At 44.2% G+C, this 24,837-nt stretch overlaps 11 protein-coding genes across 11 annotated transcripts; 7 read left to right on the forward strand and 4 right to left on the reverse strand.

The window, feature by feature from the left end:
* Positions 1 to 256: 256 nt before the first annotated feature.
* VTP01DRAFT_9845 (uncharacterized protein) lies at positions 257 to 1,252 on the forward strand (the record flags this gene model as incomplete). The annotated part of the gene is made up of 2 exons (XM_069389115.1): positions 257 to 353; positions 411 to 1,252. 2 exons carry the CDS (start codon positions 257 to 259, stop codon positions 1,250 to 1,252), a joined length of 939 nt encoding a protein of 312 aa, XP_069240264.1.
* A 31-nt stretch (positions 1,253 to 1,283) lies between these two features.
* Positions 1,284 to 2,726, reverse strand: VTP01DRAFT_9846 (uncharacterized protein; the record flags this gene model as incomplete). Its single annotated transcript, XM_069389116.1, has 5 exons — positions 1,284 to 1,372; positions 1,438 to 1,549; positions 1,609 to 1,701; positions 1,759 to 2,010; positions 2,076 to 2,726. 5 exons carry the CDS (start codon positions 2,724 to 2,726, stop codon positions 1,284 to 1,286), a joined length of 1,197 nt encoding a protein of 398 aa, XP_069240265.1.
* A 106-nt stretch (positions 2,727 to 2,832) lies between these two features.
* On the forward strand, positions 2,833 to 4,854 carry VTP01DRAFT_9847 (uncharacterized protein; the record flags this gene model as incomplete). Its single annotated transcript, XM_069389117.1, has 11 exons — positions 2,833 to 2,943; positions 3,006 to 3,154; positions 3,212 to 3,377; positions 3,445 to 3,586; positions 3,637 to 3,790; positions 3,856 to 4,001; positions 4,050 to 4,096; positions 4,157 to 4,217; positions 4,290 to 4,404; positions 4,463 to 4,661; positions 4,729 to 4,854. The coding sequence occupies 11 exons, from the start codon at positions 2,833 to 2,835 to the stop codon at positions 4,852 to 4,854; spliced, it is 1,416 nt and encodes a 471-aa protein (XP_069240266.1).
* A 249-nt stretch (positions 4,855 to 5,103) lies between these two features.
* On the forward strand, positions 5,104 to 7,783 carry VTP01DRAFT_9848 (uncharacterized protein; the record flags this gene model as incomplete). Its single annotated transcript, XM_069389118.1, has 6 exons — positions 5,104 to 5,628; positions 5,690 to 6,255; positions 6,314 to 6,638; positions 6,700 to 6,918; positions 6,987 to 7,283; positions 7,352 to 7,783. The coding sequence occupies 6 exons, from the start codon at positions 5,104 to 5,106 to the stop codon at positions 7,781 to 7,783; spliced, it is 2,364 nt and encodes a 787-aa protein (XP_069240267.1).
* Positions 7,784 to 9,208: 1,425 nt separating this feature from the next.
* Positions 9,209 to 10,594, forward strand: VTP01DRAFT_9849 (uncharacterized protein; the record flags this gene model as incomplete). The annotated part of the gene is made up of 3 exons (XM_069389119.1): positions 9,209 to 9,374; positions 9,461 to 10,222; positions 10,284 to 10,594. 3 exons carry the CDS (start codon positions 9,209 to 9,211, stop codon positions 10,592 to 10,594), a joined length of 1,239 nt encoding a protein of 412 aa, XP_069240268.1.
* Positions 10,595 to 11,227: 633 nt separating this feature from the next.
* VTP01DRAFT_9850 (uncharacterized protein) lies at positions 11,228 to 12,504 on the reverse strand (the record flags this gene model as incomplete). Its single annotated transcript, XM_069389121.1, has 2 exons — positions 11,228 to 11,977; positions 12,028 to 12,504. The coding sequence occupies 2 exons, from the start codon at positions 12,502 to 12,504 to the stop codon at positions 11,228 to 11,230; spliced, it is 1,227 nt and encodes a 408-aa protein (XP_069240269.1).
* An 891-nt stretch (positions 12,505 to 13,395) lies between these two features.
* VTP01DRAFT_9851 (uncharacterized protein) lies at positions 13,396 to 15,811 on the reverse strand (the record flags this gene model as incomplete). The annotated part of the gene is made up of 10 exons (XM_069389122.1): positions 13,396 to 13,852; positions 13,928 to 14,341; positions 14,406 to 14,510; positions 14,567 to 14,637; positions 14,701 to 14,964; positions 15,026 to 15,130; positions 15,196 to 15,228; positions 15,292 to 15,389; positions 15,455 to 15,548; positions 15,677 to 15,811. The coding sequence occupies 10 exons, from the start codon at positions 15,809 to 15,811 to the stop codon at positions 13,396 to 13,398; spliced, it is 1,776 nt and encodes a 591-aa protein (XP_069240270.1).
* A 151-nt stretch (positions 15,812 to 15,962) lies between these two features.
* On the reverse strand, positions 15,963 to 16,890 carry VTP01DRAFT_9852 (uncharacterized protein; the record flags this gene model as incomplete). Its single annotated transcript, XM_069389123.1, has 4 exons — positions 15,963 to 16,220; positions 16,282 to 16,375; positions 16,430 to 16,527; positions 16,615 to 16,890. 4 exons carry the CDS (start codon positions 16,888 to 16,890, stop codon positions 15,963 to 15,965), a joined length of 726 nt encoding a protein of 241 aa, XP_069240271.1.
* A 2,361-nt stretch (positions 16,891 to 19,251) lies between these two features.
* VTP01DRAFT_9853 (uncharacterized protein) lies at positions 19,252 to 19,539 on the forward strand (the record flags this gene model as incomplete). Its single annotated transcript, XM_069389124.1, has 1 exon — positions 19,252 to 19,539. One exon carries the CDS (start codon positions 19,252 to 19,254, stop codon positions 19,537 to 19,539), a length of 288 nt encoding a protein of 95 aa, XP_069240272.1.
* A 487-nt stretch (positions 19,540 to 20,026) lies between these two features.
* Positions 20,027 to 21,977, forward strand: VTP01DRAFT_9854 (uncharacterized protein; the record flags this gene model as incomplete). Its single annotated transcript, XM_069389125.1, has 7 exons — positions 20,027 to 20,071; positions 20,128 to 20,199; positions 20,257 to 20,838; positions 21,090 to 21,309; positions 21,376 to 21,479; positions 21,783 to 21,813; positions 21,877 to 21,977. 7 exons carry the CDS (start codon positions 20,027 to 20,029, stop codon positions 21,975 to 21,977), a joined length of 1,155 nt encoding a protein of 384 aa, XP_069240273.1.
* Positions 21,978 to 22,827: 850 nt separating this feature from the next.
* Positions 22,828 to 24,601, forward strand: VTP01DRAFT_9855 (uncharacterized protein; the record flags this gene model as incomplete). The annotated part of the gene is made up of 4 exons (XM_069389126.1): positions 22,828 to 23,072; positions 23,145 to 23,268; positions 23,366 to 23,919; positions 23,986 to 24,601. 4 exons carry the CDS (start codon positions 22,828 to 22,830, stop codon positions 24,599 to 24,601), a joined length of 1,539 nt encoding a protein of 512 aa, XP_069240274.1.
* Between the last annotated feature and the right edge of the window lie 236 nt (positions 24,602 to 24,837).

The raw sequence follows: 24,837 nt of genomic DNA on the forward strand, positions 1-24,837 counted from the left end.
CCAACCAGGAGTTTGTTAAGTATATAGATCTATGAACGTGATGACGCTAATATTTGTGGCTGATGATTGCCTTGTTTTCTGGCCGTTACAACCACATCTCACCACATCTGTGTATTTGAAGCAAATCCCAGGGAAGAGCCATCATTATCTGTACGTGTCACATGATCGCTGGGAAATGCGTGTGTCAGCATGAAGAATAGCCGGCATAGTCTTGCTCGCACTCTCCACGATAATACACTGCCTCCATTGGTCGTCAATGGCTGAATCGTTAGTGTCGCTTCCTTCGTTTGCCCGTCTCTCTGAACGAGTCTGGAGAGTCCTGGGATTGAATCCAGGCAATTTCACATTGCAAGGTAGTTTTGCTAATCGTTATTAATGCAACAGTGTCTGAACAAATCGCGCACATGCAGGCACGAACACGTATCTGCTCGGGATCGGTCCTCAGAAACTATTGATAGACTGTGGACAGGGCATACCGGGATATGTTCCATTGTTGGAAGAGTCGCTCAAGCAGATATCCCCAGATGCATATATTTCAGATATCATCATTACACATGCGCATCCTGATCACTTTGGTGGAGTCAAGGACGTCTTGGGCTCTGGACTGTTGAACAAGAATAATCGCATCATGGTGCACAAATACCCGGGCCAAATGCGGATGCCAAAGAGCTCAGGACAAGTTCGGTTATTCCCTGAAGACATACCGGTTGCGGATCTGCATGACAACCAGGTTTTTCGAACCGATTCGATCACCCTCAAAGTAATTCATACTCCTGGGCACACGAGAGATCATTGCGCGTTCTGGTTGGAAGAGGAAAACAGCATATTTACTGCCGACTGTGTACTCGGGCACGGCACTGTCGTATTTGAGGATTTGTCATCGTACCTGTCTAGTTTAAGGAAGATGTTGGCATTGAACCCAAAACGTCTCTATCCTGGTCACGGAGCAGTCGTGGAGGATGGAATTTCAAAGATCAAGGAATATATCCAGCATCGTGAAGCGCGGGAAGAGCAGATTGTTGGTATACTGCGATCCAGCGATAGCAAGTATTGGACATCAAAGGATATTGTAGAGAAAATTTACATTGGACTGCCAGAGACCGTTTTTTTCGCTGCGTGTCGTGGTATTATATTACATCTGCTGAAGCTGGAAAAGGATGGTGTTGTCAGAATGGCAGAAGGTCCATCTGGGGACGCCGATCTGCAGGATCTTGTCGATAACAGGTGGCAGTGGGTCGGTAGCAATTTGTAAAGATAAGAACATGATAGATATTTAAATAAAATTACATCTCTGTCTTCTCGTCTTCTTTATCGACGTCATTTTCTGGTGAGCCTTGTAGCATCTCGATCATTTCGGCTACATGCTTATTTTCTGGTGGAGAATCGTTCGAATCTTCATTTATCTTACTGACGGCAAACCAAGATTTCAGTTCTTACCTGGATTCAGCTCTAAGGCCTTTTTGAAAGCTTCCAAAGCTTCGTCGAAACTTTCTAATACTTTATCCTCATCCTCAAGTACGTTGGATAACACAAGAGATGCCAGAGCATGCTACATCAAGGACCATTAGACCAATTGAATTTTGCTTTTTGCAGAACACTCATATCTACCAGCTCCCAGCCCCATGCATATTCTTTGTTGTGCTTGTCTGAATATAATTTTCTGGCTTCCACTAAGTAATTCTTTGCTTCAAGGCACAGAATCTGGTTGAACACAAGTTATTGCCAAAGATAATATGAAATCGCACTGTGTCTTCTTGCCTTGGTTTCTTTGCCCTCTGGGTCGTCGCTGAGAACTCGTTGCTTTTGTAGCAGTAACGCTGCTAAAAGGGCCAAAAGGTCGTAATCTTCCAAATATCGGAATTGCTTGACCATATTCATGGTAGTATTGATTATCAAATTGGCATGGTCAAAGTTGATATGCTCATCTAGAAGCTGAATGTAGTCATATATATCATGAAGCGAGGATCGCTGTTCTCTACTTGGAGCCGCGTTATCCTTTTGCTCCACCATCTTGCAGGAACATTGTAAGTCACGTCCATGTGTTCTTGACTGCTTTCTCTTCCTCATCGCTTTACCTTGCCAGCAGCCTCCAGGCCTTCTTTGCATAATTTGATCTCCTCCTTAGAGACTTTGTGCTTCTTAAGTAACTGTGCGTACTCCTTTTCATCTTCTTCGTCGAGTTCTTGTCGCTCATCTTTAAACCATTGGTTTTGTCGCGTCCGCAAGAAAGTCGCGAGAGCAAATGCTGCACGGGCAAGACAAAGCATGGTCTCAAGCGATGGTTCTTTCTTATTCAGGTGCCGCAAAAGATCTAAACCTTCCCGTATGCTTTCCTCGACACAGACTGCTTTTCCCAGTTCGACAAGGCAAATTGCATATCCGAGTCTGTCCTCGGGTTCCTTCTCTTTAAATTGCTCTAAAGCCATACCAAACAGTCGCTTGACAAGTTCCGACTTTTCACCGCTCTTGTTGTCGTCCTCACAGTTGCTGCCACTGTCAGCAGCTTCTTCGATTGCCATTGCAAGTAGCTCACGAGCCGACGGTGTTGCAGGTTCCTCCTGTCCTTGGCTGTTCTTTTTCACAAACGAGATTTCAATTTCACCGACATCGCAGCCGTCGCATTCTGGATCGCTGCAACCGGTTGCATGCCCATCTGTTTGTGTACGTTTTACTCGCTTGGCCTGCAGCGAACTCTGTGCTTCATCGTTCGCGGCACGTTTAGACATTGTTGAGAGGGAAAGCAAATGGTGGCTTGGTGGCACTTACTGCGCGTTACTTTCGAATTCATGCGCCCTTCGTGAGCGCGGTCTTCACTTCCTTTCTGAAAAGAAAATGAACCAGTTGCCACGCACTGTACCGTGGACTACTTACCAGGAACTCGAACAAGTCAGGTCATGGTTATATTCAGAATGTCCAGAGGAAGCACAACTTGGTGTCGACAGAGTAGAATCACATTGTGAGCCAGACAGGGGGAGAGCAATTCTAACTAGTGTCCAAATTGCCAGATCAAAGCATGGTCTGCACGCGGAAAGATACCTGTGTCTCTGCTGAGTACTGCTAGTCTTATCAGCGCTAAACTTCACGACTTTTCTGGTGCCAAGCTGAAACTCTCAAGCAGCGAGCTAAGACTTATGTATGGTATGGCTCTTATAAGGTAATAAGCATTTGAAATGATTGAAAATCATTACTCTCATGCCAGATAAACTCGTAGATTCGTCAACGGTGCCGTGGACAGTGCACAAAGATCGGCATTTGCATTGAATCTGTACCAGATTGCACGAATAATTGGACTACCAGCACGATTTATTGAAATTCGACACGCGTTATCCCACGAAGAGCTCCCAACCTTACCAGTGTTGCGCGATGCATGTGTGCATGTAATATATCACACACAATTCTACAAACAATTCACCATTCAATGTCCTTATTATGATCTCTGCTTAGGCGTTGCAATGGCTGTACGAGTTCTTTTGGAAAGTGGTATTACCAGAAAGTCTTGCAGATTCAGAGATCGGTGCCGCGAAAAAGCAGCAACTACTACAAACTGTTCAGCTGTATAAGAAGACTCGGAAGACATACTTGAAAGGTAACACTTCAAGTTGTTTCATTGTCGGTTGCTAATACAAGCAATAATAGAACTCAACGATTATAACAGTGGACGGAGACCTGACAGTACCCCATACAAGAAAGCACTGAAGGAATTGCAAAATATACTCAACCCGGTAGTCATAAAGGAAGGTCTAGTTCCTGTTCTGCTGGAAGCAGGTGGGCTGGTACCTGCGGGAAAATCGCAAGTATTTTGCAATGAACAACGTTGTAGAGTTACCAACATATTTATATTTTGCAACCTTACAGGAAAAGAGCATCCATGAAATCGATGAACATCTCGGAAGAATTACTTGAACTTTGGATTCCACTTTTGCGTACAGTGTCAAACGTATATCCTGATTTCGGAAACTATCTGCTGGTACAGATGGCAGAGAAGTTAGATACTCAACCAAGTAAGACATTTGCTCCCTCAACAAAACCATGATGCTGACACAACGTAGATTTTGTATTTAGCGAGAAACTAGCATATCTGCAACAAAGCGAAGAGGTAAATTTGCAGCTTCCTGTGAGACACAGGATCGTTGGTGATGACCTTTGGAAATCTTAGCCCAATGAATCACAACCACCTTCGGAAGACAGTAAAGGTTCAAGTTATATGTTAACTCTGGGTAAATATATTTTATGGTTGTAAAACTAGACGGATCTAACATCGTTCGCCTTCCCATTTCCGGTCTTTATAGTTTGCTGGATACAGTTTATATTGCAAAATGAAGCTGCTGAAGATACGGACAAGATATTTGACGAAACTTCGGTGGACGGCATTATGGAAGCTTGCTTGCGAAGACCTAATTATTAGTAAGAAAACATCCATAGTCAGCCTCGAGCGAACCAAACGTGTAACGCAGAAATTTAGCACTAGAAGTGTATTGCAGACAATTATTTCCATCCAACCGGAACTTGAAGAAGAACTCCAGCCGTTTTTAAGATACTTTGAAAGAATATTGACGGATTCTCCAACCAAGACAGCAAAAGATCGACTCCAGCTGGATGAAAATGCTATGCAAACTGAACTTGAAATGCTCATGGAACAAATGGCTGACTGGAGAGGACAGGTATGAAAGGACGACAAGATATGTACGCACAGATGGTTCTCAAATTGAAATGGCTGGACACATCCAGGATTACAAGGATTCTGCTGGGAGCTCGTGGAAAAGATACGATACCTCGAAATGGACACCATGTCCTATAGGGACCTTGCCGGGTGGTTCCGTCCCAAAACTTGACTTGCGTCAGAGGATCCAATGAGAATGATCCTCCTGTGAAAGGCAAGGCTTTTGCTTTCCATTAATCCCAATGTCCCATCATTTCAGCTAAGGATTTAAGTTGCATTTTTCTGTACTCTTCAAAGCTTAAAACATTCTACTCGAGCATGCAAAGTCCTCGGAATAAACTCTTGCATAAACTGGAAATGGTGGCTTGAGACAGTGAGGTCTGTGCGCTTAAAAGAAAAGTGAATCTTGGAGAAAAAAGTTGTGCTCTGCTCCTTTCCACCTAATGTCGCCCACGACACAGTCAATGTTTGGAGCCACAGCGCTGTGGCACGCGATTGAGCTACCGGCAGTAACAGTCAAGAAGAACACACAGCCTCTCAGCGACGAAGAACTTGCAAAGAAAAAGAGTCATGCGAAGAAACTGCTCAAGGAAGAAAACGAGAAGTTGGAACTTACAGCATCGCTCTCTAAGGGCGATCGCAACTTTGTCAACAACATCTTGCAATCGGGTACCTTGAGCGACAAGGTGTCTGCCTTGACTCTGCTTGTGCAAGAATCGCCACTCCATAGCTTGAAAACCATGGACACCCTCATGACCATGACGCAAAAGAAAGCAAGAAAGGAGGCCGTCATGGCTATAGAGAGTTTAAAGGACTTGTTTGTTGGCTCAGTGTTGCCGGATCGCAAGCTGATCTACTTTGCCGACCGTCCACTCAGCAGTCAAGAAGTTGAGGATCGTCACTTGATCCTATGGGCGTACGAGGATCACCTAAAGAAGTTCTACTTCAAATTCATTCAGCAGTTAGAGGTATAAGAAAGGAGTGTTTGTTTAACGAGGTTTGATCTCTTTATACTTATGATTTTTATAGGCTCTATCGCACGACCCACTTGAGCATGTCAGGCTTTCTATGATCCGATGCTTTCACGACTTGTTAACCGCCAAGCCTGAACAAGAGCAGAACCTGCTGAAGCTGCTAGTGAATAAGCTTGGTGACAAGGAAAACAAGGTGGCAGCAAAGACGTCGCAACTGCTAGTAGAATTATTGATTGCACACCCCGGCATGAAAATGTACGTCGTACGCGAAATCGAACAGCTATTGCTTCGACCTGGCGTCACCCAGCGCGCGCAATATTACTCCTTGATTACCCTGAATCAGACGATTTTATCTTCAAAGGATAAGGATGTTGCCAACAAATTGGTTGAAATTTACTTTATCTTCTTTCGACGGTTACTGAATCTCAGTGATAACCAAGACAAGGAGGATAGGAAGAAGGAGAAGGAGAAGAACAAAAAGAACAAACATACGAAGAAGGGAGAAAAGGACAAACCGACAGACAAGGTGGACAAGTTGGATGATATGGAATCCAAGATGATCTCTGCCATTTTGACGGGTGTAAATCGTGCCTTCCACTTTGCAGAATTGGCTGATGAAGCGTAAGTCGTTTTAAAGTACGACGATGAACTGATTGCATTTCTGACATGTATTATACAGTGTCGAGAAGCATCTCGAAGTCTTGTTCAAAATCACACATACTGGCACATTCAACGCAGCCATTCAAGCATTATCACTCATATTTTCCATTACACTTGCCAAGCAAATAGCCGTCGATCGATTTTACCGTCTATTATATGAATCCATGCTAGATCCCCGACTTATAACAACATCAAAGCAAGCCATGTACCTCAACTTACTATTCAAAGCAATTCGCGCTGATGCAGATCTTAAGCGCGTCAAAGCATTCGTCAAGCGAATGATTCAGATTGCGGGATACCATCAACCACCTTTCATTTGCGGCATATTCTTCATACTTAGTCAGGTTAGATGACAAAATTTTCAGATGCTGAAGTCTACATCACGGTACTAACGAACCTTACTAGCTTTCAAACAGTCAACCTAGTTTACGAGCCATGTTGACAACGCCAGAGGAAGAAGATGAAGAGGAGCATTACGAGGATGTACAAGAAGAGTACGAGGAGGTTAACGAGGAAGGACAACAAGAAGAAATTGATCGACCATGTTCGTTACAAAACTACTATGATGGCCGACAACGTGATCCGAGATTTGCGAAAGCAGAAACAAGCTGCTTGTGGGAATTAGCAAGTATCATTACGTACATGAGTCATGTGTGAGCAAGAGTTGCTAACAACACTGGCCTAACATATAGATACCTTTCCGAAATCACTACCATCCTACGGTTTCAAAATATGCAGATATCTTGTTCCGAGGAGAAAAGATCGATGAACAACCGGAAATGCATCTTCACACACTGATCCACTTCTTGGATCGCTTTGTTTACCGCAATCCCAAGAAGACAACAGGGGCCCGTGGCAAGTCGCTTATGCAGCCACTTGCATTGCGGCAAGATGGTGGTGTCATGCTTACTCGCGGTACTGTACAGCAAGCGCCTGTCAATTCAGAGGAGTTCTGGCGCAAGAAGGTCGACCAAGTACCTGTAGATGAGGTAATTTTTCAGAGAAATGAGAATATCGATAGGTTTGGAAGCTCACGCGGGGAAATACGATCTGTTAGATCTTTTTCCACAAGTACTTTACACAAAAGCGCGCTGGCGAAGAATCCCAGGCTGAGAAGAAGAAGAAACGCAAGCTGAATGAAGACGAAGACGAGTTTGATGACGATGAGGTGTACCGCGCCATGTTGGCCAGTATGCCTGGTGGTCTCAACGATGAGGACCTCGGTAGCGGTGAAGACGTGGATGAAGACGAGGAATTATTCGATGAAGACGAGCTGGCGGAACTTGACGAGGACGAGAGTGATGTCCAGGTGCAAGAAGGAGACAACAACACCGATGACAGCGATAATGGCGACATTCCTTTCTTAGATGATGATGATTATGCGGACGAAGGGGAGGATGACGGAAAGAATATTGACAAGGATGCATTATCTAGCGTCTTTGCAGAGGCGCCGCCTACCTCTGACGAAGATGATGATGATGACGAATAAAATGCAAGACCCGTTTCTGTAACTGTTGCACAGAACCTGACTGGTCATCTTTTGAATCAAAGGAAGAAGAACCGATTCCTGAAAATGCTTAATATGCATCATAATGAACGGATGTTCTGCTCGTCTATTTATCAACTGGCATAGTATAACCATATAATAATAGCAAAAACCGTTTATGCATTCTCTAAGGCGCATGGAAGCCATCGGGAATTTGAAAGCTCGGTGCAGATCGAAGTGCATGTTAGCACATTTCACTATATAGTATACTGTTGAAATCTCAGAAGATATGTTTCCAGCGAACCCCCTCGTCCAATTACAGCTCCGTTAAAAGGTCCTGTGAGTGTGAAAACTTGGTCATTTATTTGTAGTTCATGATCCAGGAGCACAGGTATCTACAATATCATGTTATACATGTGCATTTTGGATAGACGTTAGCTGCAAAATGGTTCCTTGCTAATCCGCACTGGTCCCGAACATTTGAGAAGTGGCAAGCAGGGGAGATATTGCACAGCAATGTCTCGAAAATCTGGTATGCATGTGGCTCTCCCGCATACATACAGGCATGCAATATAGACAGCTTTTTGATGACGGTATGGATACCATCACAGAGATGTTATCAGATGTGATTGCAAACAGGAAGGCAACGTAAAGGATGCTGACACGGAAAGAAAATTCCATCACATTGTTGTTGTGATTACTATGCTCGCAAATACAGGTTAGCTTCGTTTCGAATAGACTAGACTTCTCAGCTGTGGCGCTTGTCTGTGATTAATCCGTTGTCTCAGTTAACAGCTTTCCACTTGTTAAAATATCAAAAGTAAATCAACACGTGGCCGTGTCTTTGCAGCTATGGCAAGGCATGTGAGTACACGAATGACGAAGGTAGGTCTCATTTTTAAATGCAGAGAAATCCGAGTGATTTCTGTGTTTCCCATTAGCCATTTGACATGTTTGTTTGTAATGATCCAAGATCTAATCTTTTTTGTCCCACGAGGAGACAAGCAGAGAGAAAGGAATTATTGCGGCTGCTGCTGGCAGCGTTTAGAGGCCACCGGCTTTTTGCCTAGAACGTGGTCCCTGGGAGATTGTTGCCCGTGTTTCTGGTGTTTCCGGATGATGCTAATGGTAATCCAAGGAATACACATGATATAGTTTCCAAGCAAACTGTTCTTCCTCGTACACAGCAATGAGGTGTAGCGCCAGGCACTATCAACGGGTAATTTTCCAGAAACGCGCAAGAGAGGGTCGTACGGTCACACAGAAACCTTTTTGCTAAAGGGCGAGCGCTTTTTTCTGCGCGTCTGTGTATATGTTTGGCTATTGTTATTGCAGCGGTAGCAGCAGTACCTTTTTTCATTTTATTTTTGGAAAGTCAGGAGGTAGACGTGCATTTTGCTTCTTTTTCTTTTTCTTTCCCACTTCTGCATGTCCGAAACGTTTCATGGATACATTGCCAGTACAAAAGACTCGCTGATAGTCTTCGAGGCGTGTCGACGGGGACTCTTGCCGAGAGTAACTCGCCGGTTGCAAGAGCAAGAGCGACATTTGGTGCAAAGTGGCGCTGTCTTTTGCTTCGACGAAAACGAGAGCGGTAAGCAGGCTTACGGCGTTTTTTTCTCTTTGGGCTCGGTCCCCTCCGACAATGGCATGTATATATAAAGTATCTGCTCTACGTAGGTATCAAACGATGGACAGACGGGTTGGTATGGAGTCCATCAAGAATTCTAGGCAACTTCCTTGTCTACCGCGAACTCGACAAACGGGCGAACCCGATCGATGGATACGGTGATAATACATCGGGACTGCAGAATCTTTCGGACCGGCAAAGAGAACGGGCCTTGGTAGGCTCGCTCACTGATAGCTATCGATTCAAAAAGGACGGTCTTATTAAGAAGAGCATGTCGCTCGTTGTAGACGGCGTACAACAACATCTCGTTAGCTATTACAGGAAAAATGATGTCCTGGAAGACAAACTCAGAAGACCATCGACTGTGCCCGTACTTGCCCTGCTGGACATTTCACCTGATCTCATATTTGGCCAAAATTTTCGGATTCCCGTGCATGTCGATGGTAAAACACTCACAAGCCGATATTCTCCTTCCTTCCTTACAAGAGAAGAAAACATTGCTGCCATCTTGGATCGATCTGTCATACGACAACGAAGAAAGCAAGCTGCTCGCACCAAACAATTAGAGCTACAGCAGCAGCAGCAAAAGAATCTCTTTCAGTTGTCTTCGGATACAACCACTACCACCGCGACGGAATGTATATGCGGAGCAAATCAAGCTGGTTCCTCCTCCTCTTCATCTTCCACAACCGCTACCATTTCCTCGTCTTCACCTAGCACCAATAACCCGTTCAATACCTCCTCAATACCTTCGACTACAGTCGTACATCATCAAGCTGTAACAGCCATTCCTCCGGCTTTGGAGTATAACAGTAAGTCGCATAGCTTTGTTTCTGTGCATAAAGGATACACGGTTGATGTAATTTTCCATAGATCACTCTGCAGGTTCGTCGTCTTGCTCTTCGTCATCACCCTCGCTGTCGTCGTCGTCATCATCGTCATCGTCATCCTTCGGTGTTGGCTCATCTGCGTACGCCATGTACGGCCCTGCCGGCGCAATAAGCGGTTATCATTTAGATCGGCAGGAACAGAATCCGCATCAGCATTTATTCTCGTCCACATCCCTGCACCACATCAACCACGCAGCTATGCCCCTGCAGACGACTGTGATTACAAACGCTTTCATGTACGATCCAAATTGTCTTTTGGGTTATGGATGGAACGATTATGAGCTTCAGATGTGATTTCTCTTTCTTTCTGATCGTGTTACATATATAATGTCTTTTTTCCACTACAAGCGAGCTTTTAAATATAATATGACCTTTGCACATTCACCTTCTTCTACGTTCCTGGACGTTATCATCCAGAGTACATTGACACAAAAGAACTGGATGCCTCGGCAGTTTAACCTATCGTCATGTGACCTAGAAACAAGAAACCATAGTGGAAAAGTTCGTTTGTGCTCAAATGCAATGCTGCAATATGTCATTTCTGTTGAAACAACACGGCAAATATTAGAAAAAGTACATGAATTTTACTTGTATTCTCCGCGGGAGCTCCCTGAAGGACTGCCAAGGATGGACACAACGTACCTTAATGCAGATGTCTTGTTTCTAAACTAGTAAAGTTGCAACTCTGAAACAACAGCAGATCACAGGGACTCCGAGCTGTCTTTCTTTTTAAATTAAAAACTTACATGTAGGACTTGGCTTATATTTATTCTTTTTGTTTGCCATATAAATATATTGTAGTAGAAAGAAGAGAAAAAAAAGAGCAAGTAAATAAAGCAGGGTCAAAAGGGTGAAGAAAAAGGAAACTATAGAGAGGGTTGAAGATATAAAGTGAGAGACAATAGGAAACGAGAAACATTACACTTTTTATAAATCAAACGCGGCGTTGCCATGAGTAGTACCTGCATCGTACGAAAAATGGTTGACGTTTTGCGTAGCAGAGTTTGCAGCAGCCGTAGTAGTATTATTAGTCGCAGTGAAGTACGGTGCTGTTGATTGGTCGTCCTGGTGAGCGAGGATATCCGTTGCATCTGGCCGTAAGAATGGATGGACGTGTGCTGATGTGTTATGGTGATGGTGAGTGCTATTATTGCTGTTTTCACAGGGTGCAATGCCCAGCATGTTAGGATAGTAATAGCCCAGATATCCTGGATGCGCTGCAGCAGCAGAGTAGTACATGGGCGATTGTGGTGCTGACTGGATAGGATCTGTTTGCCGTAACCCGGTCATGAGCGAAGGATGAATGGTGGTGGTATCGGTGCTAGATCTGGTTGAATATTGATAACTCTGCAGCAAATCCTCTTCTCTATCGTAGAAGATTGACCCTCGTCGTGGCGATGAGGAGAGATACTGCGGTGAGGCATCGAATCCATGGTCTGCCGAGGGTGGACCTGATGATGTAGAAATATCGCTATCTTCCTGTAGCTGAGGCGTGCAGAGAAGCGGCGGTGCCGTGTCAAACCCGCAAAAGCTGTGTCTGTTTACATTATGCCGCAACGCTTTGGACGCAAATACGCCGGGACTCTGGCCCCCATTTCGCCGTGTGATGCAGAAAGGACATTGACGAACGAATCGTGCAACGAGCTCCTTGGGAATCCACGAGTACCGCCTTCTGACCTAAATGTATTGAAATAAACTATTGTTAGGATATTACATGAAAATTTTACGCAGGTTGTTGTCTTGACGCTGTAAATACTTGCCAAAGCTGACGTCTTGTCTCGACCTCCATGATGCGCTTCTCTGTGCGCTCTCACGAGAATAGGATAGATCTGTTCCCGCATAGCTACGGGCTTGCTATCGTGGCAGACCAGGTCTACTGATCCGGGCTGGAGCTGGAACATCTTTTTGACCCAAAAACGGAACTGTGCAGTGGAGATGGATGTGTTCCTGGGATCTCTCAGGACCTGCTGAATCAACTGATACCGCTCTTGGTCCACTAGCGCCTTGTCTCGTTTCTTTGGGCTCAGATTATTGAGATAGTCTTCGACAATCGCTTCAAACTCTTCGGGGGACGGCACTTGGTTCTCATCATCGAAAATCTCATCTGGCGGTGTAGGCTGTTGCGGAAAGAATCGGCCGCTCTCGAACCCATATCCAGTAAATGGAGGTGCTTGCGGCGACACTGAAGTTAGCGGCGAATTCATTCAGACGAGAGGAGGGAAAAGGGGGAGAAAGAATGCTGTGAAAGCTTTGCTGGCAATACTAGACTGGAGAGAGGAATGGGGGATCGGAACTTTACACCTGTTCTTTGCCGCATTCATGCAAGGCAACGGAGATATTAAGGCTGCTTTAATGCAAGTGCACAATTTGGAATTTTTTAAGAGCAAAACAGACATCAGTCTATTGCAATGTCCAAACCTTGCTTTCACGCATCCACTTTGCTGTGCGTTTGTACAGATGGAAAGAAAGAAAAAGAAAAAAAAAGGGAAAAGGGGAATAATAACCAGGGCACATAAAGCATAGTGCAAAATACAGCCGCACTCTCTCCCCCAGTTCTCCACCTCTCCGTTTGCTGCCTCCTACTCACCACGCGTAGTGCGCGTATATAGGTTTTCAAGGGTTCACTTTTCAATAACCCCAAATTTGGCTACCTTATTCCCCTTTCAAATCCGCGACAAATTTTGATATACGCAGTGAATTAAAGGCGATCTTGTCCTTCTTGTTTGCTTCTTTTCCGTCACACTTGGTTTCATAGGTAGATTCTCTTTTTACCTGCCGCATTGATATCTTTCCCCCCATTTACCCTTTCCCAACCCCCCAAATAAAAGTGCATGGCGCATAGCATACAACAATGGAGGTTCACTCGTGCCTACGCAGAGATGCACAGCCGCAGGACGCATGGACCATCCATTTCATACAACTTTTTTTCTTTCCTTTACTCTCGCTCTCACCGTCTCTCCTCCACCACCACCTTCTCCTGCATTTGTTCGTCAATAACCGATCACTGGGAGGGGGTGGAAAGGTTACAGATGTGAGGGTTGAAAGGGGTTGGGTCCCCTTCTTTTCATATATTGACCATATGATCGCTGGTTTATTTAAATGCTTAATTTTCCAACAGCATTTTCGATAAGGCGTACGTCTCCATCTTCCAGTCCATGCAAGATACGCCGCTTCTGTGGTTTTTTGATAGCATCATGCACTGCAAATCCAAACAGAGCCGCTACGTTGTCCACATTCACAGTGCCAGCATTGTTGTCTTCCTTCTTGGTCGGGCCTAGCCGTGATAAGAGCCGTTCGCCTTTCTCGAGTAGAGTCTTTGATTCAGGATAAGCAAGCATCATCTGCTGTATTGCATCTGCCACCTGAAGGCTTTCCCAGTCACTCATATACTCGCAACGTTTGTGTCCAATTAATGCCGAATTTCGGTCTACCAAGTCATTCATTGCATCCACGAGCTTTGAGATGACATTCACAGGCATTGAAGCTGGATCGTACACCGCAAGTCTTGCCAAATGCTTAGGTAGGCAATGATATTCTTGATGACATAGGATCCTGCAATCGCATATAAAGATTTTTTTCTTTCTGTTAGACTAGTCTAGAATCTGCTTCCTGCGATTCTCTTCGTACCTGACTCCATCGTTTGATGCCGCTTCTAACAAGTTACAGATGGCCCACAAAGCCTCGCATACCGTCTTCCATTCCTCCTCAACTTCTTCTCTGTCAGCTGCTCTCCAATCACACTGTCTCCAGCGTCCTTCGTTTTTAACATATTGATAAAACGGTACACGTATATGCTCCATCAAATGTTTCAAGATGGCCTGGTCACTCAATATCTGCTCTGCAAAGAAACCCGTTATAGCTGCGAGGTTTCCAACTGTGAGGATGGCATCACGTCTCAACGGTGCGTTTATCTCGAGATTCATGACGTCTGCGAGCGCGCGTATGAGATCCCGGTCTACCAAAGCATACGAATGTTCGTCTGGACCGGACGTCAAATTCACTAGGAATCGCAGCGCTGGGCCTCGCACCGACTCTCGCGAGCTAAAGTATTAGGAGCTTTAAGCCATCTGATGATAATAAACCGCATGCATGTAGAGATACTTACTTTAGCAATATGACCAGTCTCTCTCCAAAGTCGTTAGGTACATTGACCGAACTGAAGAAAGCCTCTACCTTGTGGATATTGTACATTATGCGAGAGAGTCCCCATCTGCAGCAAGTGTAAACATAAAAACATATTGCACCCCGAGTATGCATATAGCTTACGCTGCATCTGCCCATAATTCTCTGTGATCAAAAAGCGTGCATTTTACCAACACTTCAAACGCAGGAACGTACTATATTGACGGCAAATAAATATGCATCACCATTTCGTGACTCTCTCAGTTTTGCTTACTCACAGACTCCCAGTAATCAGCTGTGCGAAAACCTCCTCTCGTCATGTTCGAGATGGACCATACAAGCGCTTTTACGTCCGTTTTCACTTCATAGTCCTCATATAAATCAATAAGTTGTCGGTTTGTTCGCCAGTGCGGCTCGGCTTCGATTGCTGAATCAAAAAGCTGGTTTAGCACTTGTGCGATGGCTATTAGGGCTCCTTTTTGCATCAAAAGCTGCCTGAATTCTGCCGAATCTCCTGCAATATTTGATAATGCCCATGCAGCCTAAAAGATATTTCCTTGTTATTCGAAGCAGCTTCACTGTGCACTCGCTTGTGCGTATTACCTGTGCTTTGACGCATGAACCACAATTGGGGGATTCAAGACGTTCGATCAATACGGGTATAAAATCAGCTTGAACCAAGGTATGCGTATGTCGCGATTCTCCAGCCTGATTGGATAGATAGTGTGAGTCAACGTTGTAGATATCCGCATGTCAAATACAGTGTTACTTGCGGCTATGTTGGTGATGATCCAGGTACATTCGAACTACGGATATTGGACGACATAAATGTTAGAAAAAGAGGCGCTATCGAATGATCAGTTTCGTACCTGAATTTCGTTTAATTCGTCAAGTGTGAGTAGATGCTTCAGTTCCTCCAACACACCCAGATCCAGTATATCTTGGACATTCACGTTGCTGCTTCCGGCTGAAAATCGCACACACAGTTACCAATGGAAGTAGCAAATGTTGCGACATGCATCGCACGCTTACTTTGTGTCAAGTATTTTCGCAGCAATCGTACAGCTTCGTAAGTATCAGGATGGTTTGGCTCTCTAGTTCTCAGGCAGTCTTTTATGACTGGAAGCTGCATAGACCAAAGATGCATAACTCAGTACTTGGTTCATACTACAACTCCGAATTGGGCTAGCTCTCTATACGTGCGCGTCTATAGCGGCATAGCTGCTAGTCCTGCTGCTGCTGCTGCGAACTTACGAGGTTGCTGCTGACCGTGCCGTCTTCGCCCAGACGCAGGTTATTTTTAATGCTGACGTTCGCCAATTTGCGGCTGATTTCAGCGAGCGGATCGCCTGGCTCGAACTCGTCGACCGTCGCACTTGAGTGCAGCATTGAATCAAGGGAGAGAAGGTGGAGTGAAAGGAACGGGGTAAGAAAAAAAGAGCGCGCTTTAAGGCGGTGATATGCAACAGGAAATCAATGTCCTTTGTATCGACTGACAATAATTATAGTCATGAAAGCTATATATTTACAAATGTGCTTTTTATTCGTTTGACTCCTGCTGCTGTTCAGATGTAGTTGCTGACTCTTTCTGCTCTTCTTTTTCCTCTTCTTTATCCTCCTTGTTCTGCGTACCGTTTTCATCGACGACTGAAAATGGAATAGGCTCTAGTTCTGCGCAATTTGCAATGCCTGGGATACCAAACAACACATCGCTATCGACCTCAGGACTCGTCGAGGCTGCGCCGTTCGTTTCGGTACATTCTGGAAACTCCTTCCAAGATGATGTTACCAGGAGAGCCTAGGTTGTCACGGTTGTAGATAAATATGCAATGTGGTGCTGTGATATAAATCGATGCTACCTTTTCAATCGCGTTTATATATTTGTGAAACATCCGATAGTGCTTTCTAGGATCTGTTACTAGCTCACAAAGCCGCTGTACCGTAAATGGAGTCCTATGTAGCCCTCATGATCAATCTACACGTCATCTCTAATACTGCAAAACTTACTCTTTGTGGTGATCTATGCTGTGAATTACGTTCGTTTTAGATGCCTCAATGGTTGTTTTTGTGTCCCTGTCAGCTTTACTTTCCATAATCTCGCATTGCTTTTAGACGGTTAGGTCAGTTCATGAACAGATCGCAGCAGCGTCCCTGAATCTTGCACCAGACTCTGAGTCGGCGTCTAGACTTACCTTTACGATCGCCTCCTTTACAGCCTCCCGTATAGTCTCCCATGGCTCCCGTACTTGATTTGTTTCCGCGATATATTGCAGCAACTGACTCGGCTCAATGTCAGAAAACTTGTTTGCAATTTCTAAAGACGACTGCGATGGCTGTTGCTCTTTATCAGATGCTGCTATCTCTTCATCCTCTCGTCCAATGCTACTGTTTGATGATTTGTTGGAGGTTACTTCTCGGTCATCTTGAACTGCTGTCGGTACAGCTTGATCGATTGCTGTGTCTGACATTATGTGAAAGTTATGTATAAGCGTTCGTTACCTGCAGTGGAAAGAAAATCTAGCCTGAAATTTTAGGATTCAGCTATTTGCACCATCCCTCACACTACCCCCACCACCCCAGCTATTGTGGGTGTCAATCTAAAAGGGAAAATATGGGTGGTGGGAAAGGTATATATGTATAATGAAGGAAATGATCGCAGATAACGTGGAAATGATGCAAAATATAGTGAAATTTCAGCCCGTAAACATCAGCTTTCATTGGTATGTATATGTATGCCTTTGCTTTCGTGGTGAGCGTCGACGCTGTATTAATGTAGTAAACTATCCAGAAGCTCTTCAAGAGTATAATGGGCTCCAGAGACGTCGTGGAAATAGAATGACTACAAGACATGTTTATGTATATTATTATTATTATTATTATTATTATTATTATTATTATTATTATTATTATTATTATTATTATTATTATTCATCCATTCTTCAACTTCAGAATCTGAAAGGAATAATTCAGTGAGCCCCTCGGGTTTGTGAGGACTCCAAACAATTTATCTGTTCGCTGGGAATTGATTAGGAAAGATTGGATACAACGGATCCTTTTCTATTTCATAGGTGACAAATTTCTATTATATGAATCGATATCAGATCGAGTCATTGCTCTTACATCCTTGACGTCAATTATAAGGATTCCCGAGAAGTTGTTTGCGTTTGGATGTTCGATCTAGCTTCGTGCTTCCGCGGTCAAGTAATAAATAATAATGACTTCGAGCAATAAAAAGCGATGAGAGTATGAATGCATCTGTATTAAGATACTGCACTCTGGGCTGAGCTGTCCGCATCATTATGAACTTAGAGTTTAAAGTATTCGTGGCTTGCCATACTTAAGCAATCAGCCATTCCCAAAGATTTCTTGGGCGTGAAGGATTGGGCTACAAACGGTAATTACCTTCTTCTCCGAAAAGATTTCAACTGCAAACGCTTATTAAAAACTGCAATTGTTCGATGGTTTAGCACCGCTTTTACGACGTATTTCGGCATATGGTATAGAATACTTTACATTTTTCAACAGCGGCTGTTGGACGCTGCTGACTACGAAGAAGGCACTATCTTTCCTTTCCTATTCAACCAAAGCAATGAAAGTACTAAGATATGAATGGGATGGCTACAGCAGTTTCTGATATCTCTCCGCCAAACGCAATTTTAGTTGGCTTTCATCCAAACCCAAACATAATATTTTACGGTTGATGTTAAGTTCGTGATGTTCTCTTGGATTCGCTGTAGCTACTGCATCGCTTCCGGCTCTTTCAGGTCGATGAACACTTCATAACTGCTCCAAACAAGCAAAATGTCTGTAGCTGTTGGTGATCCGACCAATGTTACTGGTTTTCGCTACTCGTTTACAATTTACTGTTCTATGGTCGGTACGTCGAGCGACTCAGTAATTGCTCTCATCCAATGCTTTTCCCCCTCTGATCTCTCGGGAGTGTATAACAGTGCAAGGAAGAAGTTGTTTGAAGATTTAATCGATTTTTTCCATGTGCCAGCGTGTCATTTTGGGCTGAGCTTTTGCTATCATTGCCGAGATGTTGTGGAAGGCACACGTGTTCTTCTTTAAAGCCATGTTTACTGTCACAAAATATTCATGCATATGCTTTTCATAGACGATATGAGCCACTGGAAATTGCTGTCCAGCGCTCAGACATGAAAAAAGAAAAGGAAGTCAGCGGAATTCTTTGCTTTTATTCCCACTATGGATGCGCAGACGATCACTGCTCGTAAGTAAAAACGGAAAAGTTTGTCGTAATAACATCTTGTAACTAGTGCTTGGTTCTGGGTAGCCTTAGTCATAATCCGGGAAAACTTATACTATATTGAAACTGGTGATAAGCAAAGCAGCACACTATGCCGGCTTGAACCAAATTTGGACCCAAGCTTCGCCAGCTGATGGCGGCTTTGCAGAATGTCGAAACACAACAGCCACCAAAGGAATCGTTGTAAGCATGGCTACATTTTCTCATAATCCATGGAGTATTTGCAAATCATAACCATCCGTTCGTTCATATTTTAAACGGTACTTGCTCGTCACCATTTTCTCCGGAGATAGATGGACAATATATCACTGCTAAATCATACTAATTGCTCTATGTCGCGACTACTATTAATAACTTGCGCATTGCATACTTTTCCACCAGAAAGCGCCCACACATAATACAGCCACAGCATCCCAATGATGAGACCGGGTCCGTTGGGATTTTGGAGCACACAGGAACTTACATGTACGGAGTCACCTCTTCTTTGTGCCGGGAACTGACCATATATATGATATGCAGATTCTTTCTCGGCAAAGAATTGGTTCATCCTTGAGCCGGAACTATGCATGAAGAAGACAAAAGAAAAATCCCAGCGCCTGCAGAAGCTGGTAGCACCGCTGGTAAACATTTCAAAAAGCAAGCTGTGGCAGTGAATATGGATCAGGCTAATCTTGAAGCAGCGTTCAAAACGCAGCTGCGAAAGTTTCTGGAAGGTGCATACCAGAAGCGGGTTCTCAAGAACAAGGCCCCGTTGCAGGATTTTCTATCGCGAGAACGCAGCCGAAAAATTGCACCTGCGGTTTATAAGGAAGTTCACAAGCAATTATTCAACTCCTTGTCGGACGAATAGAAACCAAGTCCCAAGTTACATTGGCACATACATCAAGAGACATAAAACTTATAATCCACTAAAAGTTTATCAAAAACTATTGGATGATCTGGAGGAACGCAAGGCAAGGGTATCAGAGCCAATAGAACCGAATGATCAGGAAGAGGATGAGTGAGAAGCACTTGATGGCGACGATGGTGATCCTCCGGATGATAACAAAGCGATTCGGACAGTCACTGCAAGCCTACAGAACATAGTGCAAAGTTTACACTGCTGAACATCTATCATACATTATGTCTGGATGCGTTGGTCGCTCCATCAATGAAAAGAAGGAATCAAAGCCATTCAAATAAATAAGGCAACTGTGGCTGCAAGCCGTAAATGGCGACAAACAAGATGCTTCATTCAGGCACTGTCCTACTATTGCAGACGCTCTCCGACAATATAAAACCAATATGAGCAACCTTTGGTCGCAAAAAGGATTTGCAAGGAAAAAGTCAAGAATTTGATGAAGCAGTTGGACTCCACACTGCTTTCAGGACAGCATAATTGGGTTATTCAATCACCGGTCGAAAAATTGAAATCTGTTATATCCCAACCGCATATGAGAGTAATATTTTCGATTTATCTGAAGAAGAAGATGAAGACAATATTGAAGAGCATGAGGATACACCAATCGTTGTAAGTAGATAGAAGGGAGGAAGACAAAAATCAAAACTGATAATGACGGTTTCTTAGCAGAGCAACCAGACACCGAAGGAACCGTTAGCAACTTTGCTACGTGCATTTCTCAACGTCCTTCGATTCCTTCTACAGCAGAGAGGACCAAATACAGATATACAGCCGGAAGATGTAAAGAGAGCGCTGTATCGAGGAACTGAAGCCACGGAAGACCAACTAAAAGAGGTGGCACGCATTATCAATTTCCTACGACCATTCGTGCCCAGACGAGATGACAAGAACGAACTATCGCAAATAAATGTATTCAATGGCGCCGCGGTGGTCGCACTTGCAAACAAAGTTGTCCTTCTCTTCCAGCCACAGCAGAATCCCTGGATGATGTTTCCGAACGTGGAAAAAGATCACTCATTGCACCTCGGCGCCGCAGGATTATACATCATGTCGAAGACCCATATACTACGATATGATGGAACACCGATCACGGACATCAAGACAGCAACATGGCATTCCAAGGATGTATTTTGGAACTTCTTTGACGTCCACGAGATACAAATATTGCTTCAAGAACAAAAACTGCAGCCGATGTGGCGATTGTGCTACATTGACAAGTATCGAATACGAGTCCTCGGTTACAAGATTGTACGAGCCAACCGCAAACGGAAGCGGAAGCGGGAAAAGGATGCTGCACAAACAAAATCAATCTTAACGGATGAAGAACGCCACCGAATTGAACAAGAGACGGAAAAATAAAGCTCTGTTCTGAAGAAGAAGAAAGCTACAGTAGCCAGTTTACGAGATAAACTGACAATAGTGGAAAAGGAGAGAGCTGATGCCGGCAACAAATCGAGAACAGCAAAGAAACAACATGGCTGGAACAGAGCCTTATATAGCCAATTGGAAGAAGCACGCAGAAAAGCCGTTCTCTGTATTTAGAGATCCAAGAAGAAGAGGAAATCATTGCATTGATACAAAACAAGCTATATCATCTGAACAGACAACTGAAAGGCCAAGAGGCCCCTCTACCTTGCTCCAACAATTTATCTGGTGAAGGCTTGGTACAAGAACTCCTCTATGAGCAATTGCAAGGACAACGAAACGTCGGAATTACAGGTATTGAACCTGGCCGTGTCACCACCGCAACGATGTCTCCAAGGAGCGTACGATCTCTATTTGAAGACATCAATCGCTTTGAAGCTTTGCAAGAGGATACTGATCAGATTGCCGATATAGATACTGATGTTGAACGTTGCCCGAAGCCAATAGAACTGAAAACCGGGTCGGTAGAAAATGTTACCTTTCGAAAAGTTCATCGAGCGCTACGGGACTAGGGACAAGAAACAAATGTCAAGCAAGCTAAGAACCAGGGAATTCCAAGAAAAGTCTTTCTATCAAAAGAACCAGAGAAGAAGACCTCAGTCATCCATTTCCTCGGTAACTGGGAACCCGTAAACAACAGAGTCAAAGGTCATGCATGTAGTGGGAGTCTTAAAAAGGTCGAACAAACCCTTAAGGCACCTGAGCCAGACAAATTGTACACCATCGATGAATCCAATACAACAAAGACATGCGGATATTGCTTCTAGAAGATCCAGATCCACAAGTATCGTCGGGAAGGTAAATTTGTCAGAGTCGAGGGTGCTGTATCGTGCCCAAACCCAAGATGTCTCTCTCGCATAGTACGACATACTACTTGCAGCAGAGACGCTGCCGCAGCTTCCAATATCGCGCTTAGTGGTATCTCAAGAGCGCTATCAGATGATAACCAACCTCTTCCATGATTCGCCGTGGAGGAAGTAAAGACATGTGATTCAGTCTCACTCAAAAATTTCAACTTGATTGAGGCAGTATAAGGCTAGTTACTGACCATAACCTTTCGAGAGGACAAAATTTGGGTTAGGTCAACGTCGGTGCTATAATATTCTGACAGCTAATGGTGGTGCAAATAGCTTAGACTAAATTATAGTGCTGCTATGTTGCGAAAGACCATCCCCACAGCAAACAATATACTACATCTATCGAACTTGTAAACTTCTTTATTCACTCACATTAACTTGCAATGTATTTTTAAAACAATGTGAGCTGTTAATTTCTTTGATTGAATGAGTAGTTTTTAGTTCGTTGTAATCCGTCTTCAAACCTCCCATAAGTCTACCTACCTCCCATAATTTGCACACCGCAGATTCGGCGAGGACGATGTTGTATGCTGCTACTAGTTGCGAAGTAGAATTGTTTAATTATCCCCATTTCATCTGTGACACCAATCAAGAAGAATGATTCTCTTATGGTCTTCCGTGAAAGCGCCGATCGTTTCCATCCTTATCAGTAAAGTAATTGATAATAATGAAGATTCTGTATATTCACAAAAAATTGCATATTTTTTCTTCTAAGTTTGTTACTCTTTTTTGAAATAACGCATACTGGCAAGTCGTACATTTGACGATCTCTTTTGACCTAAGAATATGGCACAGCCCTCTTTGTTTTCCGGTCGATCATTTGTAGCAATCTCCGAACAAAGACATCTTGCAGCAAAGCTTGTTGGAGACCTACCCATATTTTTTCCTTTTTTTCTTTCTTCCACTCCCCCCCTGGAAACCACTGTCTTTTTCGTTCTATTTTCTAAAGAAAAGGATGCACACTGCGTCGGTGCATCGCCGAAACCTCGTGCTTGTGGTGGTTATCTTGACAGTTCTTTTCTCGTTGACATACTATCGACATGCGGCTTATCGACCGATATCCTTGTCCGCCCTCGAGATACAAACGCCGCCTTCAGAGGAGCCTGTCAAACCAGAAGCAGCGAATCATGGCAACGATCGTGGGATCACCGAGATCCCCAAGGAACCTACAGCGTGCGACGCAGTCGATGCTCACTGGCTGTAAGTTTGCGGTTTCTGGGCAATATAGGGGTTGTGAAAATAGACCTTAACAATTAAGGTTGGATCTTTAAGTGCGTCGGACAGAACATATTGGGATGGATGGGCATCCAAAGCAATGTTTATGAATCCTGATGGATCATTTACAACTGAAAACGTGCATATCACCACAGGAGAGTATGTATGCGTTGTTGTTCTCGTAAGTTCTCTAGTTTCAGCTTGATGCTATAAAAAGCATCGCGCCTTGTTTCTTTTTTCTGTTATTGATGCGGTGGCCTCGGCGGCGTTAAATATAGCTTGGACCCATACCTGCAGTCTCTGCGATCCGACCCGAGAAACATCACGCTCCAGCTGACAGCATCACTATCTATGCTCAGGGCGAACGAACCCGTGTACCCATTGTCATGGAGCAGCATCCGAAGCACGGTAATGTCTACCTCAGCTCTGTAAAGTTTACCCAGCCAGATACATACTACCTGGAAAGCAAAACTGAGTATCGATCATACTTCTGGGAGGAACCCATTTATCATCCTTATCGACCTTTCCACTATGTTTCGAACCACAATCTCACGGTTGCTGCCAACGAGGAAACTGATACCGAAAAGCCAGCGACAATCTGCGACGCCAAGCGACTCGAAAGCGGCGGCAGTTGGATCGACGCAGCTGACTGGCAGCAATCATCGCCAGCTGACTTTTATGCCATGTTTGGTGAAAGGGCCGACAGCCACACTCGCGATGACTTTGCGTTTATTCCAAACGCCTGCCGAATCGATTACAAGAGTCATGCCCGAGTACACCAATGTCTTGCTGGCAAAACAGTGCACGTCTGGGGCGATCACCATGTACAAAGGTTGGATGTCCGTTACTTTTTCTATTTGATTCGAACGAGTTTTTCTAATTGCGGGTATTATTCTAGAAATTTGGAAGCTTTCCGCAGCGGTGATCGTTGGTGCCGGGAGCAACAAGATGAGGATCTGTGCAACTGTCAAGTTCCCGATGCACCCTGGTGGAGCAACACTTCTATACCTCTCGCAATGGAACAAGATATTACCGAGAGAGTCGCTGGCAACATCAATATACACTTCAATCCCTTTGGTACTATCACTCTTCACGACCATCGACCGGACGTTAAAGAGCACGTCACGAAACTACCTCGCGCAGATATCGTCGTGTTAAGCTTTGGCAACGACGACATTGCATTGAACCGCATGACGCCACGACAGTTCGAGCAGTCATTTTCGGATCTCGTTGGACACTTTGTAGAGAATGTATATCCGGATCAGACTATCATTGTACGAACGCCGCAATATTTCTGCTGCGGCATCATACCATCTACCTCTTGGAACTCTGGCCGTAGTTTAGCGTTCGCCAACATCATCCGCCAGATCACGCAGCAATTTGGTGATCGCGTTTTACTCTGGGATATACATCGCCTAGGATTACCAGGAAACACGTGTCCTGGTTCTCCTGATACCAAACGTGATGTGATCGATACGGAGAATGCATTACTCTGGGATCTCCTTTGTCGATGATAGACTGACCGATTCCATTCCTTTGCATTTATACATGCTTATTTACAAACTATAACTCATAAGAAATTCAAACTAACTCTTATCCAAGAACACAAACAAAAAGATAAAAAAAATACGGATAGCTTGTTTTATTCTATTGGCGGCATTTTGCCCCTAGTGGCCTTGAAGATCCTTCTACATGCCTTGAAAAGGTTTGTCTGGTATGAAGGATACGGCTTTGGCACCATGAATGGAAA

This window comes from Rhizomucor pusillus (genome assembly GCF_041956525.1).
Source record: "Rhizomucor pusillus strain CBS 183.67 unplaced genomic scaffold VTP01scaffold_7, whole genome shotgun sequence".
NCBI classification, from domain to species: domain Eukaryota; kingdom Fungi; phylum Mucoromycota; class Mucoromycetes; order Mucorales; family Lichtheimiaceae; genus Rhizomucor; species Rhizomucor pusillus.